General features: G+C 46.1%; 1 protein-coding gene across 1 annotated transcript in view; it reads left to right on the top strand.

The window, feature by feature from the left end:
* Positions 1 to 264: 264 nt before the first annotated feature.
* The window catches only part of LOC144111455 (multiple PDZ domain protein-like), a 201,817-nt gene continuing 185,577 nt past the window's right edge, over positions 265 to 16,504 (top strand). Inside the window, exons 1-5 of the mRNA XM_077644763.1 lie at positions 265 to 402; positions 3,938 to 3,976; positions 4,521 to 4,666; positions 7,437 to 7,727; positions 10,508 to 10,743. Coding sequence (XP_077500889.1) covers positions 3,955 to 3,976; positions 4,521 to 4,666; positions 7,437 to 7,727; positions 10,508 to 10,743 — 695 coding nt within the window. The 5' untranslated portion in view covers positions 265 to 402; positions 3,938 to 3,954. The remainder of the gene's footprint in view (positions 403 to 3,937; positions 3,977 to 4,520; positions 4,667 to 7,436; positions 7,728 to 10,507; positions 10,744 to 16,504) is intronic.

The raw sequence follows: 16,504 nt of genomic DNA, 5'->3' as shown, positions 1-16,504 counted from the left end.
TCTAGTTGCTTTAACTCTGTTTGTTTTCAGAAATTAGTTGTTTTAAACACCTAGATTAAGAATTAGGCAGATTAAAGGTTATGGAACTTACGCGGAAGGTAAATTTTCCCTCTACGTGCACCAAGTTCTGCGTTCATTTTCGGTTTCAAGTGACGTCGCCAGGGCGCGTACTACGTCAGGAGTCTTTTCGCTGTTCTCTCTGGACACTTGTTGAAGGAAATCGAACTCGCTGGGCGCGTATTCTTTTTTTGTAGTCATTTATTTAGGTTGCTCTCCGGCAAGGAAGTGTAGGCTTCTTGTTTTCTTGTTCGCTTTTGTTTGCCGCTTCTCGCATGCAGTGTGTGCTGTGACACCTGTGCTATGCGGTGCCGGGTGGCGTCGGCGGTACGTGCGCTCGAAACGGTGAGTAGCGCTCTACGTCCCTTGGAACGGCCGTGCGAAATATGTGCTTCGTAGCGCCCGCCGAAGCGAGCGACAGCTTCGGCTGGCTCTCGCATCTCGTCTCGCAAATTCGCTCCTAGGAACCTGCCTCCGTCGCGACTCCATTCCGTCCGTCGAACCAGCCGGACGAGCTTGGACCAGAAAAAGAAAGAAAAAGACGCGTGCACCGACTAAACGCTCTTTGTTTACTGCCCCGCGCCTGGCGATCGCCGCTAATTATCGCGGGGCTGTAGGAACGGCCGTCCGTCCGAGCGAAAAATAACGCGCGCGAAGCAGCAACTGTCACCGGACCAACACACGCCGGCGTGTCGAGGTTTGCACGGGCTTCCCTGTTTACGATGTTCGGCATGCGCGGTTACGCTCAGTCCCAGGCGCTGCCGGCTCGACGAAACGAGGGGCTAAACGCGGTCGAGAATTCCTGACGTTTGTACACATTTTAACAGGCATTCGTGTCCGGAAGGGCGGCCGATCTTTCGCCGCGGGAACGTGTAGTTCATACCGCTGCGCGATTCGCGAACGTGCATCCAGACTGGCACGGCCGCTCTATCTCCTCATTTACGATTCCTCCCGTCTCGTGAGGTACCCCGCCCGGCGGGTCCGTCTCGGCGATGTCCTGCGAGCACGCGCGGTTCCAGTAGGGCACCTCAATTTCGAACTTTCCTGCGGTCGAACAGCCGCTGCAGACCTCGTCCGCGAGCTGTGGCGACCTGGAATGTATTTCTGCGACAATGTTTTCCCCCTCCGGGCGACCACCACGTTTTTTGCACGCGTTCTTTTTGCCGGGTTGAGTTGAGGTGCGCCTTTGCTCTTGCCTGCGCGGGCCTTGAGCTGCTTGCAGCTTTCTACATTCGTTCCACGAGTTGTTGCTGACATCGTGCTCTCGAGAGACCTAGGAAGATGTTGCGTTAACGTGTTGTTATGTGCCGACTGCCTTGATGGGCAAGATCTTTCTGAATACTTCTAGATGCGTGCTACAGTTTTGAGAGGTGAAGCACCTGAAGTTTTAGGAACACACTTTACAGGACAGTGTGCAACTGTCGACTGATTTGCTTGAGAAGTCCTTCAGGATTGCTTGGACCCACTGAGGTTGAGCGTATCTAGTCCATATTGTTGGCCAGAATTTGTCCTAGATCCTGGGCGTATTCGAACTGGGCTGCTTTTTTGTGCACCGGAGGTCCGTTTGCATGTGTTTTCGATATATTCACTTCACTACAGAGTTTTTGGTAGAGTTGTAGTCTGCCACCGAAGTAGCCTAGGTTGCGCATATGCAGGTAGCTTTAGAGCTCGGAAAAGGCATATCTGACATAATGTGTTTCATATTGACTCTGAGCCATAGTCTTTGCATTGGTTGCATAGACCAGCGTAGAGAGTTGGGTCAGTTGTCTGTGTTGTCCGCTTTCCTTGTCCCATCTTTCGTGCTGTTTCCCAAGATGAAATCATTTTGCATTACTTATTCCTTGCGCATATGCACCCAGGCACCAGCATAACGAAAGCTTGAATGGTTTGTATATTCTATTTAAATAAATGTAGAAGATATTAACAGAAGCCCTATTGTTTTCAGTCCATTGTAATTAAGGGAATCCCTCTGGGTAGAGTAAATTCCATTTAACGAAGAAATGCGCATTAATGTCCACCAGACCTGTCATACAGCTTTGAGGGCTAGGGTGTAATAATAGTAATAATAATAATAATAGGTTTTTGGGGAGAGGAAATGGCACAGTATCTGTCTCATATAACGTTGGACAGCTGAACCGGGACACCTGAACTGCACGGTAAGGGAAGGGATAAAGGAGAGAGTAAAGATAATCAATTGCTTGAGGGTTGCTTGACTTTTGTTTTGAGGAAATGACTTTTTACTAATCCCGTTGTTCCATCTCTCATGATGTCTGTTTTTATGGTGCTCAGGCAGAATATTAACGCGACAGTGTTAAGGTGCTCATGTCGCAGAAAAGCCGGTGTCGTCGCCGTCGGCCATGAGCGAAAAATTCCTCCTCCTCCCCGTGTTGATTGAATGAATAAACTAATGTGTTTACAGAGTTGTGTGCACACCCAAGTTTGCTTGCATAGCCGAACTTAGTTGTTTTGTGATAGGGCTTCGAATATGTTATCTACTGCACCGTGTATGTGCAGAAAACTCACTGGTTTATGTTCTGGAGGCATAGATAAGTTTTAATGAAGATTGCGTTTGTAAGAATGGAGTGTATATATAAGTTTTATTGTGTTATAGAAAAAACTGAGCTAGAGACTAAAAGAGGCACTACCACTTTTCCTTCTGTTATATTCCATGTTGTACCTAAAAATTCTCTCAATTTGATGCAGAATTCCCTAATTAAAGTTCTTTTTTCCTGCAGTAGCTTTAATACTAAGTCATTGTCATTTTGGAAAAAGTGAGACAATTTTGGTTCCTTAAATTCCCTGAAACTAAAGTTCCCTGTTTGCCAAATTTTGCCCCTTAAATTTTCTAACAAAGGGAAAATTCCCTAGGTGTAACATCACTGTTTACATTTTGTAGGGGGAGGTGTCAATGAAAGTGGGCTCCTGGCAAGCTGCTACTTGGCAGTTTGTTTGTTTATTTAACGATAAAACTCTCGGGCTTAAGTCACTACAAAAGGGATTGGTTGCAAACATAACAATAGAAAAACAATAGTGTGCAGTGCACATTAATTCACCATGGAAGTTTCTTATTATGTAATACTACTAATGCTGCTTGCTGTTTTTCAAAGCAATGAGCAATGACTAATTAATAAGGGCAGTTTTTCCATTCAGTGAATGTGCATGAAATAATGGTCTGAAAAAAAGAAAGGTTCAATGTTATGCTGTTGGCCAACATCACGAGATGTCAAGCAGCCAGTTTGCCTCGTCATTGAGGGATGTCGATATATTTTTTGAAAGATAGCTAAACGAGAAGCTTACTGTGAGGTTTGTTTTCATGCTTGATATGCTGTCCCTTTAAGGACGGAAGAAATGACTTGGAACAAATTTATTTTGAGTGTGCTCTTCAGAAGTGATTTTCATGGCTAGGGTCCCCAAATTGCATTAACAAATTTCAGTTTTGATTGTAGTAATGTTTCGTAAAGAAAATCTTAAAGAAAATGGTCAGTTGACGATATGCGAAACTGCTTGGCGGTCTGGCAACACCACGCCCACAAGCTTCCAGTTTCCATCTTGGTTCGGTTAAGCTTGTCGAGCTGGTGCGTCGTTTACTATGCGCACTTTCTGTGTAGCTGTCATGAATATCACGAGTGGAATTTGAAAAGCCAATGCCTCAGTTGCTGTGCTGCTTGATTTGCTCACTTTTTATCAAATGCAGGTTTTTTTACTCAGCGCCAGATTGCTCCTACTGCGTCATCAGCTTCGCATGAAATTTGGTGCATCATGATTTGAATGATTCAATAATTTGATTCAGCAGGCACAGCCATCACAGCACTTGCAACCATACTCTTGTTTAGCTGATTGTTTAGATTTTCTCACGAACCCTTTTGTAAACCTGTTGCAGGTGGAGGCCACCTCAGCATGATCACCAAGGAGGCAACAGGTAAACGGGAGTTCACTGGGCACTTGGTTGAGTTGTGCTCTTTGGGGTTGCTTCATTTTCCCGATGGGGGGCTTGTCTCTTGTATTGAGTGTATAAAGGCTCCATTTCCCATGGGGCAATTTCTTTTCACCTAGATGTGGAGCTAGGATCTTGCCATAAAGTGACAAGTTTTTTGCTGGGTAGGTTTGAGCGCAGAACATTTTGGTGCTTGTGAAGATGTAGCTGTTAGTTCTTGCCTGCATCAGCACAATTGGAGCTGGCACTATCTCTGCATGCGCCCTGTTTCTTCTCCCATACTTCCTTCTCAAGAGGAGGGGGAGCACATATTTATATAGGTGAAATGTGAAAATGGCCATGCGCTGTGCAATATCATGCGCATTAAAGAGCCACAGGTGGTTGATATTAATCGAGAACCCTTTACTACAGCATCTCTCATAGCCCATGTGCAGGCTTGAGATGTTGAACTCCACATACTATACCTATTCTTTTCTTTGGCCACACTCTAAACATTTGTGCGTCTAACGCCGGTGCTTGCAATGTGCAGCGGCAGTTGCCGAGGCAGTGAGTGCCCTTGAGCGCTTCCGGGAGTCCCTGAGTCCTGCTGCCGCCGCTGAGCACGAAGAGGACATCAATGCTCTGCTTGGAGTGCTTGCCGCAGACCCCGTCCTTGGGCGTGTCTTGGCGCTACAGGCAAGTGTTCTTTCTCAGCTGCCTTGCTTTCATGTTCTCCCATTTATGTTCATGATGTTCATCAGACTTTTGAGGACAGTGTTAGGGTATGTGTGTTTCCTAACCCTAATTGGAGATTTAGGGTTAAAGAAGAAATTCAAGTTGATATCCTAGCTTAAAAAAAAAAGGAGATAGGCACAAGAAGAGCATGTTGCCCAGAGAACAAATAACCTCTTGTAGGCTAGCAGAATGGATTCCAGTGTGACATATACGTAGCAGGGAGCGACAGATTGAGATTAGGAAGTCAGTTGGGGTAGGTTGGCCTCAGGTGGTGCAGTGCAGGGCTAATTGGAGGTCAGTGGGTATGAATCTAATAAGAGCTTTAAATGGGGCTAGTTGGTTTGTAATCTTCGACATTGTTATTGCGCTACTCAAGGTTTACACAGACAAGAACGACACATACAGACGGGGTGCAAGCCGAACTCAGTGAACAGGGAAGACAAGTATTTCGCTATGAAAGCCACAAAATCCAAGGTGCTATCACCGCTTTCATTCATAAATTTCACTTCACCATATTCAGCCATTGCTTCTTCCACCACGTCAAGTACATGTTTGTGGAACATTGTAGAATAAGTCCTTTACATCTATCGACAAGCATGATACCTGTGGCTCCTCTTGCAGAAACGTGATCACCTCGTCAGAGTTCTTGACTAGAAAAAGGTCTTTTACGGACAGTTTGTTCAGGTTCTTCTGCAGGAAGCTCGCCAATATTCTTTGCCACATACCTCTATCTTCCACTATTGTCCTGAGCAGATTGTCCTGCTTATGCGTCTTTACTTAGAAGAAGACATTCAAACACAATGTCTTGCATTCCTTTTGTGCCATTTGCTAGTTTTTCTAAGCCCATGGACTCACAAAGCTGAAATGCTTCCCTTCAAATGGCTTCTTGTCTTCTTTCGTCCAAGTTCTTTTCTCTCTTGAAGTTCTCCAGTATCGCTTCTGTTGCTCTCGCTTTGTACAGTCCTGCATCAATGACAGCAAACTGTCCTGTTTTATCTGACATCAGCAGGTTCAAGTCGTTTTCTCGAAGGAATTTCACAACTCTTCCCGGGTTCAAGCGAGGACACGTAGTAGTGACTTCCCTTTCTGTGCACTTTTGCGCCTCCAATTTGCATGCATCTCTTTCTTCCTGCAATAGCCAACAAAGCCGACAAGGACAAAAGAGATGCATGCAAATTGGAGGCGCAAAAGTGCATAGACAGGGAAGTCACTACTACGTGTCCTCGCTTGAACCCGGGAAGAGTTGTGAAGTTCCTTCGAGAAAACGACTTGAACCTGCTGATGTCAGATAAAACAGGACAGTCTGCTGTCATTGATGCAGGACTGTACAAAGCGAAAGCAACAGAAGCGATACTGGAGAACTTCAAGACAGAAGAGAACTTGGACGAAAGAAGACGAAAAGCCATTTGAAGAGAAGCATTTCAGCTTTGTGAGTCCATGGGCTTAGAAAAACTAGCAAATGGCACAAAAGGAATGCAGGACATTGTGTTTGAATGTCTTCTTCTCGGTAAAGACGCATAAGCAGGGCAATCCGCTCAGGACAATAGTGGAAGATAGAGGTATGTGGCAAAAAATATTGGCGAGCTTCCTGCAGAAGAACCTGAACAAACTGTCCGTAAAAGACCCTTTTCTAGTCAAGAATTCTGACGAGGTGATCATGTTTCTGCAAGAGGAGCCACAGGTATCTTGCTTGCCGATAGATGTAAAGGACTTATTCTACAATGTTCCACAGAAACATGTACCTGACGTGGTGGAAGAAGCAATGGCTGAATATGGTGAAGTGAAATTTATGAATGAAAGCGGTGATAGCACCTTGGATTTTGTGGCTTTCATAGCGAAATACTTGTCTTCCCTGTTCACTGAGTTCGGCTTGCACCCCGTCTGTATATGTGTCGTTCTTGTGTGTGTAAACCTTGACTAGCGCAATAACAATGCCGAAGTCAGTGGGTAGGGGAGGCCTTTGTCCTGCAGTGGGCGTAGTTAGGCTGATGACGATGTTTATGAGGTTGTTCTTGGAGCCTGATGTTTGTGTTCTGTGCCGTGAGCTTGAAGATGTGCTGTCGGACTAGCAGCTGCTTTGAGGTCAGGTGTGGTCTCAGTAGAGACCACACTTACGGCCATTTTGTGGAAGTGCTCAGTTTTCACAAAATACATTTCAGTCTGTTGCAAAGAAGCTGAGCAAACTTGTCTGAGTGGGAGGGGAGCATTCTATGTTCTGATGTGCCTGCAAGCTTGAATGGTGCTAACCAAAAGCGGAGAAGTTGGTACCACTGTCTGGCGCCAGCATTTTGGTCAGGACTTGCCTTCGTTAAGCCAGTCTGTTTTTAAGAGCATTGGCTGAAAAGCGAGGCACCGCCAATCTTGTTCACTTGTGGTCCTTGTTTGTCTTCTGTTTGTCCCTGGCCATTTCTTTTGTGTGCCCTGCGTAGTTGAATGAAATTTGCTGGGGTTTGTTATGTGCAGGGGTGTACACTGACAAGCTGCTCTTACAGCACCTAGCACATTGCTCAAAGATCAGTCCATGCATTGCATTAGGAGAAATGTGTGTTGTGTTGGGTTTAATGGTGCATAAGCAACTAAGGCTATCGGTGGAAACGAGTGCAGAATTATGGTCATTCATTGGCTACCATGTGCAGTGCATTCAGCAGTCTTCGAAGTTGTGTTCATGGGATTTTCATCTTTTCATTGTAGGTCATTGAAGGGAACTCTCTTCTCTCGTTTGTGCTTGCAGGACTCACTCTCTCAGCTGCGGCGGCATCTCCAAAGGCACCCATCACTTCTGCCCAACGACTTCGACTTCTGTCCGCAGACTGGCGCGCTTACCCTGGGGGCGGGCGCTGTGCAACTGGGCGAGGATGAGATCGACCATGAGGCCAGGGATGAGGAGGAAGAGGAGGAGGAAGAAGACGACAACAACAATAACAACAACAACTCGGATTCGTGCGAGCCAAGCTCGGAGGCTGACCAGAGCCTCTCGCATGCGGCTTCGGCTGCCGGAGGAGTGCTGCAGTACTCACCTGAGGTCAGTACTGTTTGCTCCTTTTTTGTTTTTTTTTTACAAGTGATACGCAGTTAAATCTGGTCATAAGGAAATTAAAAAAAGATTATTAGTTACCTCCAGGTTTTCGTTACATGCAGTTTTCGCGAGAAGAGTCGAAAGGACACCGCAGAACGAAAACCAATATAAGAAATAACTGTAGGTGAAATCACCTTTCAGAAACGTTTCACGATTGTGCTGACAGTGCGACTGCGGCAGCAGCCGCTGCCACCTCCGCCGTGGCTCACGCAACGCCGCTACGAGTGGGTTGGGGAGGGTGGGGGAGGCGGGGGCACCGCGGCGGAGCTAAAGGGGAATGTAGAGCCACTGGAAACATGCGAATGTGCACGGCCACGCCGCCGCCATGGACCGACCGCCAAGGTGCATGCTTCTTCCCGCATGTTCCCTCTCTCAGTCTTCCCCTCGCTGTTGCTCCAGGAAACGGACTCCTCACCTTGCGTCATTGGCGCTCTCCATCGTCCCTGCTCCCGGCACCTATCGACGCCGAATCACGTGAGCAACCGTGCAGCAGCGATGGCCGCACACTGCTCGTGTCGTTTCTTTTTTTGCTATGCCCTATTATTTTTCGTTGCTTTTGAGCATGAAGTGTTGTAATGGCACGTAGTATAACGCGCCGGAGATGTGCCGACATGGCTGGAGCACGGTGCATTATGTCAACTGCAGCCACTCGTTGCGGTCGGCGTTCCTCTCATGTCAGTTCGGGTTTTATCGTCACGAATCTTTCGCGTGGTTCTGCCAAATTTTCAGTGTTTCGGCACTAGCTAACAGATTGATGGCATAGCCAGTTCATTACCTGAAGGTCTACCGCTGCAACACCTTCGCTACATGGAGGCCTGAAATACACGCGCTTCAATGGATGCAGCATTGGGGAATTCAGAAACTTCGTAATATTGAGGAATTCGCTACATTGAGGTTTGTTACATCCAGATTCAACTTCAGTTCATCTGTGGCCTTCCATCCCAAGTGTTCAAGGTTCGTCTTGAATTACTTTATGACAGAATAAAACTGATGTGGGCAAGTTGGTGTTCATAACCTGCAATTACATACCAAGCGCTCTCCACCCTGTTTTTTTTTTCTTAGCTGTTTTACTCTAATGGTCTGCTTTCGCGCATTTTATGACACACCTCATCCATTTTCTCAGTCCTGAGAAGAAGGCTGAGGTCTGCATTCGATTTGATGGGCTCCTCGGAGTCCTTGTCCGGACAAGGACTTTCGCTGAGGACACCCAATTTTTGAAATAAATTATACCATGTGTTTGGCGCATGATAACCTAAGTTGCTTATGCGCCATAAAACCCAATACAATACAATTCTAATGGTCTGCATCAGTGGCCACTCTTTGCCCTAGATAGATCTATTCAACTTGCCACTAATACTTCACTGCCTGTTGCAAAGTGTTGTTCCCTTCTCAGATGGTTGAACGTTAATTTAGTTTTCAAGTTAGTTTTTAGTCCCATGTTTCTGCTTTGAAAGCATTGAAAGAGAAAGCATTGAAAGAGAAAGCCTCAGAGGCATCAAAATGCACAGGGGTGGTTTGGGGTCCTATAAGACAGATTGCTAGGTTGGTTGGCTGCTTGTAATGTATGGGTACATCCTACCCAGCATTAAAGAAACAATAACATGCAGGATTCGCTACATTTTCTGGACATGAACTAAAGTTTGTTGACTACATACTAGCAGGCCAGTTGGTCGCTTGGAAACAGCAGCATGCACATGAACATGGATGAGGGACAAGAAACGTGCAGCTACAAACTTTGACTAACAGTCAGCGTTGATATTCTTGCGTGCTTCTGACCACGTATATGATTGTGGGGGAAACACCTGTGCCACAGGTGGCTACAGTTCTTTTTTTTCTTTTATTTCTTTTGTCACTATTGTATTGCATAAAAAGCTCAGTTCATTGCAATAAAACACAGTTGTTAGTCAGCGCTTGTTGTTGTATCGCTTTGTTTTCGCTCATCAGTGTGCACATGCGTGCTGGTATTTCGAAACTGAAATTTATTAACGTACACACTGGCAGATGTAAGTCTAGGTGGTATAAGAGGCAGGTGCCTCCAGGGCTGATCTACAGGGTGCAAGGTGTGGTGCAGATGATGGCGGCTGCTGCCACAGTTGCGTTAAAAATGCAGTCCCGAAATGTTTCACTGCCTTTATGACTGCGAATAAAAGGAGTCTGCTGTGAACATTTTCAAAGTTGTTTCACCTACATTTCTTTCTCATTTTGCTTTCCATTCTGCATTGTCCTTTCAGCTCTCGTATAACTGCATATAACGAAAATCTGCAAGTGGCGAAAAATTGCAGATATTTCTGTTTCATTGCATCCAAGTTTAACTGTACATGAGTTTAATGCATACAAATTTTTTGCGTCATTTTGTATAAATTTCAAAAGTCTGGACTTAGTCTTCCTGACCAAATAGTCCAAATTAGTCCAACTCAGTTCCTGCTTCATGGCAAATTCTGTGATGCTGCAGAGTAAAGGAAGGGCAATAATTAAACACAAGTCAGCATAATTATCTTGTATTTATGACTTGCATATCTCATACCCACAGTGCTAATTTGGCTTAACAGTGGTGGGGATAATGTAGATGACAAAATGTGTGATGATGTAGGTGGCTTTCATGGTACGACAATAGAAAAAGTGATGTGATTACAGTGTGATCAGAACATGAGCAATAATTATTGGTTGACTTCTTCACTGAAAAGTGTACCGTTGTGAGGACTGACGCTGGCTGGTGGACCGTGCAGCTGAGCGGGTCATCCGTGGTGCACTGTGGTGGGCGGGCAGTGACGACGCCGGGCTACTTGGAGGAATTTGAGCGTGCGATAGCCAGAGGTGCAGCAGGCCGCCAGATCCTCCGTGTGGAGCTGGCCAGACCCCCGGGTGCCAGTCTGGGCTTCAGTGTCGTCGGGCTGCGCTCGCCATCTCGCGGCGAGCTTGGCATCTTTGTGCAGGAGCTGCAGCCAAATGGCATCGCCCAGCGGTGAGTGCGAATGAGTCTGCATGTGGGGGTAGCTATGTTTTATAGTCACATGATGCTTCATACAACATACTTTAGGGTTTTCTTTTTTATAGCGATACGGTAGCATTTCGAGCCTTCAGCGTGGCGGCGCCGCCACCCTGTGGCTGCGCTGCCACACTGTCACGTGAGCAAGCTTGCCGGGCTAGTTGGCGATGCATGTTGTAAACTAGGAAGCGCAAAATACCGGACGAGGGACAGAGTAAGGGACACGTGAACCTCGGGAGCGCTCGTGAACCTGTTTTTGTGTCCCTTACTCTGTCCCTCGTCCTAGTTTACAACATGCTGTCACGTGGTTGGTCACGTGGTGCGGAGCAGCTGCCGGCGGCGCAGCGCCGTGGCTGATCACGTGGTTCGTCACCTGGTTGGTCACGTGACCAGCCACGTGGTGCGGAGCATCTGCTGCTGCCGGCAGCATGGCGCTCCGGCGAAACCGAGCTGCCACAGCTGTGCGCATGCACCGTGTCAAGTGGGACAAAGGTGAAGCAGGAACGCCCAGCGAAATGGAGCGGCGAAAGGCTGACTTTGCAATTCGACTGAGCAAGTTCTACTCGGCCAGCTGTAGCTACCGCGTGACTCCAGGTTTAACCAGAGCTAAACCACCGCCAATTTTTTTTTTAGCGAGTTTGTCTCAGAAAATCGAACCAAGTGGATATTTAGGCATCATATGCCACTAGAGTTCATTTTATTGCAGCCAGCCACCTAATTAATTAGGTAACATTAATTAACTAACTTTGTTTGATATTGCTTTGAGCTAAAAGGCTGGAATGCCCTACCTAAGTGTTCCGAACTGGGCAGCCCAGACACTCTTTCTGTTTCTGGAAACAATGAAGCGATACCACGTGATGGCACAACTGGTGTTTGGAAAAAACTTACGGGCCATCAACAGGATTGATGTCGAGTTACAGTCGCCGTCCGATTTTTCGGACTCGAAGGGACCCGAAAAATGGTCCGAATAATCGAACAGTCCGAAAAATCCTTGAAGTACAAAAAAATCACTTTATTGAGATGAAATCGGCTTAAAAACATACCTGTGTCTGAACAAACCAGTTCATATTTCATGCCACAGAGATAGTAGTCCTCGTGTCTTGTAGCCCTATAAGCAGTAGCCCAATTAGAAATACTCATCTCATGGATCTGGGTCTACAGAGCCTATTTCAAAACTATACTTCAAATCATGCAGGCCATTGATTGGCTTTATTGTCCTGAAAGCTCTTTGTGGAACTCCATGCACATGGCAGCAAGTCAGAAGACATGAAAGCAAACAGAAGCTAGTGAAGATTGACTGCTCTGGAACGCAAAATGGATGGGGAACAAGTTTAAGTCAGAGTATCAACAGGTGGTCATTGAATCAACCTGCAATTTGTGGGGTCCAACAAGAGCTGCTATATCTAAGCACAGAAGTGCCGTGAGCGGAAAGTAAACAAAGAAAATGTTGCAGTCCTTTTAAAGGGAGAAGAGGGCCTTAGAAAAAAAAAAATTATGAATGAAGTCACTTTTATGAAATCTTTGGGGAACATGTACCTTTTGTGCTGATCCAAACACAGTTGAACCCTGCTGCAATGAAATTCGCGGGTGCCAGAAAAAAATTCGCTGAAGTGGAAACTTCGTTGTTGTCAAATCGGGTCGGAACATTGATAGATTGGGCTGAATAGGAACAGCCTTTATTTTCCAAAAATCTCTCACCCGTTTCGAAATAAGCGCTGTGGCGCAATTTTCGTGGTACCGTGACACTCCGGGAACAGTGCACGCATTCATGTAGTACATAAACTCACCCACTACATTTGCTATCAAAGCGCAGATGTTTTTCTGCACTTGTTATAAAAGCGCCCATGCTTTCGGCCTGTGAGAATCCGTATGGAGACCATGCTGCCTGTAGGCATTTCGGCAGGGGCTAGGTACACGTGCGTTTGCAGTCACATGCACCTCAAAATCGATGCTTTAGATGATGTGGCAGAAATGCGATTGCTCCGACACTTCGAAGACGTTTTGCGACGTCTGACACAAACATACCAATGGAGTGGCACTCTGTTGAGATTCCGCCTAGAACCATCGTCACACTGTCACTTATGCAGCTTTGCCTGTAGTAGGTCAATGCCTAGGCTCCCCAGAAAGGAGGAAGGAAACGCTATCGCAGTGCTTGCCTGTAGCACGAAAATGGGACTACAGTGCACTCTGGATGACAGTGCGGACCGCTTGCTCTGTGTTGCTAGGCCTCATGTGCTCCACACGTACCGAAGCCTCAGAAGAAGCACTTTGGAACCACCCACTGCTTATCATAAAACTTTGGCGTTTTTCACTGGTTTTTGTTCACTCACTTCACACTGAAATGAACAACCAATTTCTATTTTGCCTTCATCGGCGAAACGAGTAAGAAAGCAGGAAGCAGTTTTGTGCCAACAGCTGTGATTCGCAAGTGTGCAGTTCGAGCTGTTGGCAAAACCGTCGCTGGCAGTCCCGTGCCGCATTGCATCTTTATGCACATGTGTGCACATCACATTAATTCCAAATCCGCAGCAAGCGTCAGCGGCGTCACTGGAAGTGTGTGGAAACTGACTTTGGCGCCCACTTTTGGTGAGACCTAACGAGATATATGTATATGTGGCTGTACAATGAAAAAGAAAAAGATCTGCTGCTTACTCGGAAAATTCAAGCGGAACTGCATTCTGAAAATTATCTGGTCGGAGGGGAAATAATTGCATTGCCTTAAATGGTTTGCTGACGGGGAATCGAAAATTACCTCGTTGTGGTGAAAATTTCGCTGCAGCAGTGTTCATTGTAGCAGGGAAACTATGTTTAATTTGATGTTAACAAAGTTTTTGTGGACTATGTAACGTGTCATGTATTTTTTTGTCTAGAGCTTTTAAAAAATTTGGCTGCGTGGAACCTGCTAAAATGCATGCTATTGGTTTCTCTTGGCATCAAGAAATACAATAAGGCTAAAATTGTCATACTGCCTGCCACAGCTGTGGGGATTTGAATTTACTACTCCAGAAATGGGAAGAAAAGTTTGGGTTCCTGTTTTTCTTTTCAACCGGTTCTGTTGCTGCGTTGTCTTTTCTAGTCTTAGTACGAAAACTTCATGCAACAAATAATTGTGGACTTTTCTCTATTTAGTTGTGTCCAGGTTTAACTGGACACTTTCTAGAAGTCTGAAATTTTCAAAAAGCAAACTTGGACATTCTTTTCTGGCATTGCAGAGAGGTTCGAGCTAGTTTTCAGGTGTGTGCCAACGGATGGCACACATGATGCATGAGGGCAGTATTGAGAAGGTGGTTAGTAAGACCTTGTTGACCCATTTTTAATAAAATAATGTAAAAATAAAACGTGTTATCTAGAAAAACGTACGATTCAAACAGCCCGATTTTGAAAAATGTGGGTGAATGAGGCACAAAGCCATTTATTGACATTCCACTTCATAAAAATCTCGATAAGCATTCCTAGGCACAATGTCTGGGCAGCCTCTATTCTTGTAAATCAGACCGCATTTGTGTTGTTCTTGGCAAGGAAGAAACTTTGCAACACTGCCGGTTCGTTTATGCCAATGGTCTCTTCCTCGCTAACAGATGCTTTGCCCCCTTGCACGAGTGCAGTGTGGTGAAGCCATTGCATGGCACACTGTTGCAGTCTTCTTGCTAGGCGTTTCGCAGACCAGCCCGTGCGTACGTAAGCGCATCGGTGCAGTTCTGAGATGCTTCAGCCCTTTGCCCTGAGGCACTCTGAAGAAGCCGCTCTTTTTCTCCTCTTCGTGTGATGTCCTCATGGGAACAGCTCACTTGTATTTATGGGATTTTTTGTTTGTTTGTTTGGATTCTTCACTCCTTTTCACTAGCTAAGCCACTGCAGAAAACTTTCGAGCTTTTTTTCGAGCCTTTCGAGGAAGCTTGGACGCTGTTTATAGGCTGATATCCCGTAGCTGTGAGCAGCGGAACGCCATTGGCAGACATTTTCCCTTCGAGCTCATGCGCAACCTGATGTGGACTGATGTGCTGATGACTGATGTGGACTGATGTGGACTGATGAGCTTTCCTGATGTGGACGCAGAACTGGTTGCAGGGCGGCGCTGACAGCAGATATTGATGCCATGCCTGTGAATAGAGCTATAGCAAAGTCTAACCTCGTGATCAAGCCATCGTTTGGGGACTTGAAGGCTAACTTGAACGGAAATTTTGTGTGAAGTGCAAAAACTGCTCTACGCTTGTGCAGCTAGAGGAAATCCTTAGTGTACAACCGTGGACTCAAAATATGAGCAAACTTGTCAGAAATGACCCACATTTATCGTTGTTTTACAGCAAAATCAGTTTCTAGGGCATCCTAGCTCTGGAGCAGTGCATCCCATCTAGTTTAGTTACAAGACATGACACGTCACATGACATGTGATGCATGTTTTCTGGTGATGTCATGCGTGACGTCATATTTCTTTTGCCAATTCATGTTTGCAGCACGTCTACTCCTCCAACTTACTGGTTTGCACACCGAGCTACGCTAGTTTAGCTAGGTGAGAGACTATTTCTGCAGAGTGAGGATGCGCAGTCACGACTCCACAGTCATGCCGTTGCTTCTCACATTGCCGAAAGAAAAGAAATGCAGTAGATTCACGATAGTTTTAACTCTGATAACTCATGCTTTCAGTTAATTCAAACGTATTTAAAAATTTTGGTTCGCCAACTATATTTTCAATACACTTTAAAGCTTAATTTGTACCGTGGTTTCTCTTCATTTTGCTTATTTAAAACTTTTTATGTTTCTTCAATGCACCTGGCACGTGGAAGAGCGGGGGTGGAGTTCAGATAGGTCCAGTTTGCGGCATCGCATGAGCTGAAAATTCGGCCCCTGCAACCGACGACTCCGATAACCAGTTAATTCGGACGCGGTCCGAGGTGCGATTGGTACTCCAAGTGATCGGAGGCCCCCTGTCGCCACGTAGTTCCCATGTAGTTTCGTTTTCTGAGCTTCGCTAACAGCCTGCAGCAGCAGTGGTTACCGGCCATGCATCAGCAAGCCAAACCTAGCTGCGCGCTGTTTCTTACTTGATTGGCGTGTCTCTGGTATTTATTTTTAGAAGACCTCTCACTGTTCAGGCACAAATGTGCATTTCGCTCGCTCCCTTCTGCATGGCTCTTCTTGTAGGCTGAAAATGCACGTTCATCGCAAGCTGCTCATGTTTGTGTAGTGCAGTCATCCTTACATGGGTGCCGCCGCTTGTGAGAAGGTTTCCCCACTTCCAAGGCACACCTGTGAAGGTGGCCATGGGAGGCCTTCAACATTTTGGAGCAGTCCTGCTTTCATGTTCCTGACAGTCGACATACAATGTATTACAGCATGATTGGAATTGCAAAAAGTCATCACTTCTACACAGTTCTCAGTCAGAAGCAGGTGACAGTTGCCTATTTTTTTTTCATCAGTTAAATTTGCTGCGGTGCGGAATGGTTTTATTTTGTAGGCATTCGATGGTTTAACCTTTGGATAATTATATTGTCACCGATAAACAGTCGAAGCACTCAAAACCAGGTTTAATTAGACGTGCTAGGCGTCCAGGACAGCAGGGAGCTCGAGCGAGGAAGAAGACGAAAACCTCTAGCCCCTTGAGAGCGCAAGGCATGGCAAGTCCCATCTAAAACAGTTCGGCCGTGGTATGGTGCCACTGGATTGATTGGGACTGGATTGGTTGGGACTTCGGCCTTGCGCGACGAAGTTCTGCAGGCGTGCCATGATGACCCATCTT

Source organism: Amblyomma americanum, chromosome 11 (assembly GCF_052857255.1).
Source record: "Amblyomma americanum isolate KBUSLIRL-KWMA chromosome 11, ASM5285725v1, whole genome shotgun sequence".
Lineage (NCBI taxonomy): Eukaryota > Metazoa > Arthropoda > Arachnida > Ixodida > Ixodidae > Amblyomma > Amblyomma americanum.
Note: the sequence above shows the minus strand (reverse complement) of the source record. Positions and strands in the feature narration are given on the sequence as shown.